The sequence below is a fragment of the Mus caroli genome, chromosome 11, assembly GCF_900094665.2.
Source record: "Mus caroli chromosome 11, CAROLI_EIJ_v1.1, whole genome shotgun sequence".
In the NCBI taxonomy this organism is placed as follows: Eukaryota; Metazoa; Chordata; class Mammalia; order Rodentia; family Muridae; genus Mus; species Mus caroli.
Window position 1 is genome coordinate 113756689 of NC_034580.1, and position 1051 is coordinate 113757739.

The window sequence follows — 1051 nt, forward strand, 5'->3', positions numbered from 1 at the left end:
TTCGAGGCCAGCCTGGTCTACAGAGTGAGTTCCAGGACAGCCAGGGCTACACAGAGAAACCCTGTCTCGAAAAACCAAAAAAAAAAAAAAAATTAAAAAAAAAAAAAAAAAAAAAGCTGAGGACCGAACCCAGGGCCTTGCTCTTGCCTAGCACTGAGCTAAATCCCCGACCCTGTAGTGCCAACTCTCAACACGCTAGACTCTTGGGGTGCAGATCTGCTGGGGACCTGATCCTGCTGCCCGGGACATCTAAGCCCAGGTAGGAGGGAGCAAAAGGGACGGGGAGGGGGCGGTCCGTCCAGGCACCTTTAGCGAATCTCTGGGCATTCCCGTGGTCCCTTGGTAGCACCTCCTCTGCCTCAGCTAGTCCCACCAGGGCAGCCGCAGCCAGTACTCCAGCCTGGCGCATGCCTCCACCCAGGGCCTTGCGGAGGCGCCATGCTTCTCCAATGAAGTCCTTGGATCCCCCAACCAGAGCTCCCACTGGTGCACCTAGGCCCTAAGGGAAGAGAAGAGAGCCTATCTCACAAAGCCTACCCTTGAGATGAGGCGAGGGCTTCAGCCTCAGCACCCGAGGCAAGCAGGTCTGTCAGGCTCCGGAAGCCTACCTTAGAGAAACAGAAGGATACAGAGTCACAGTGCTCTACAAGGCGGGCAGGGGGCATGCGCAGAGCCACTGCTGCATTCATCAACCGAGCTCCATCCATGTGGACCCTTGCTCCGTGGGCGTGGGCCAGGAGGCACACCTGAAAGGAAAGCATAGGGCAGATGGTGTTCAGAGGCAGAATTTCCGAGAGATCACTGGGCTTGGAATCTTTTTTTTTTTTTTAATTTAAATTAAATCCAGAAGCACTGGATTCCCCAGGAGCGAGAGTTACAAATTGTGAGTTGCCTGGTGTAGGTGCTGGGAATATAATTCAGGTCCTCTGGAAGAGCAGCAAGTGATGTTAACCATCCAGCCTTCTCTCCAGTCGTCTTAGTTTTATTTTATGTGTGTAGGTGTATGCCATTGCAGATGGTTTTGATCCAGCCAAATTCTCAGTGTCTCTCT

The 1051-nt window shown here is 53.0% G+C and overlaps 1 protein-coding gene across 1 annotated transcript in view; it reads right to left on the reverse strand.

Moving 5' to 3' along the window:
* Window positions 1-1051, reverse strand: part of LOC110305962 (probable low-specificity L-threonine aldolase 2) — a 9320-nt gene that overhangs the window by 4870 nt on the left and 3399 nt on the right. Inside the window, exons 5-6 of the mRNA XM_021178139.2 lie at window positions 609-746; window positions 307-499 (exon numbers count right to left, since the gene is read on the reverse strand). Of these exons, the coding sequence (XP_021033798.1) occupies window positions 307-499; window positions 609-746 (331 nt within the window). The remainder of the gene's footprint in view (window positions 1-306; window positions 500-608; window positions 747-1051) is intronic.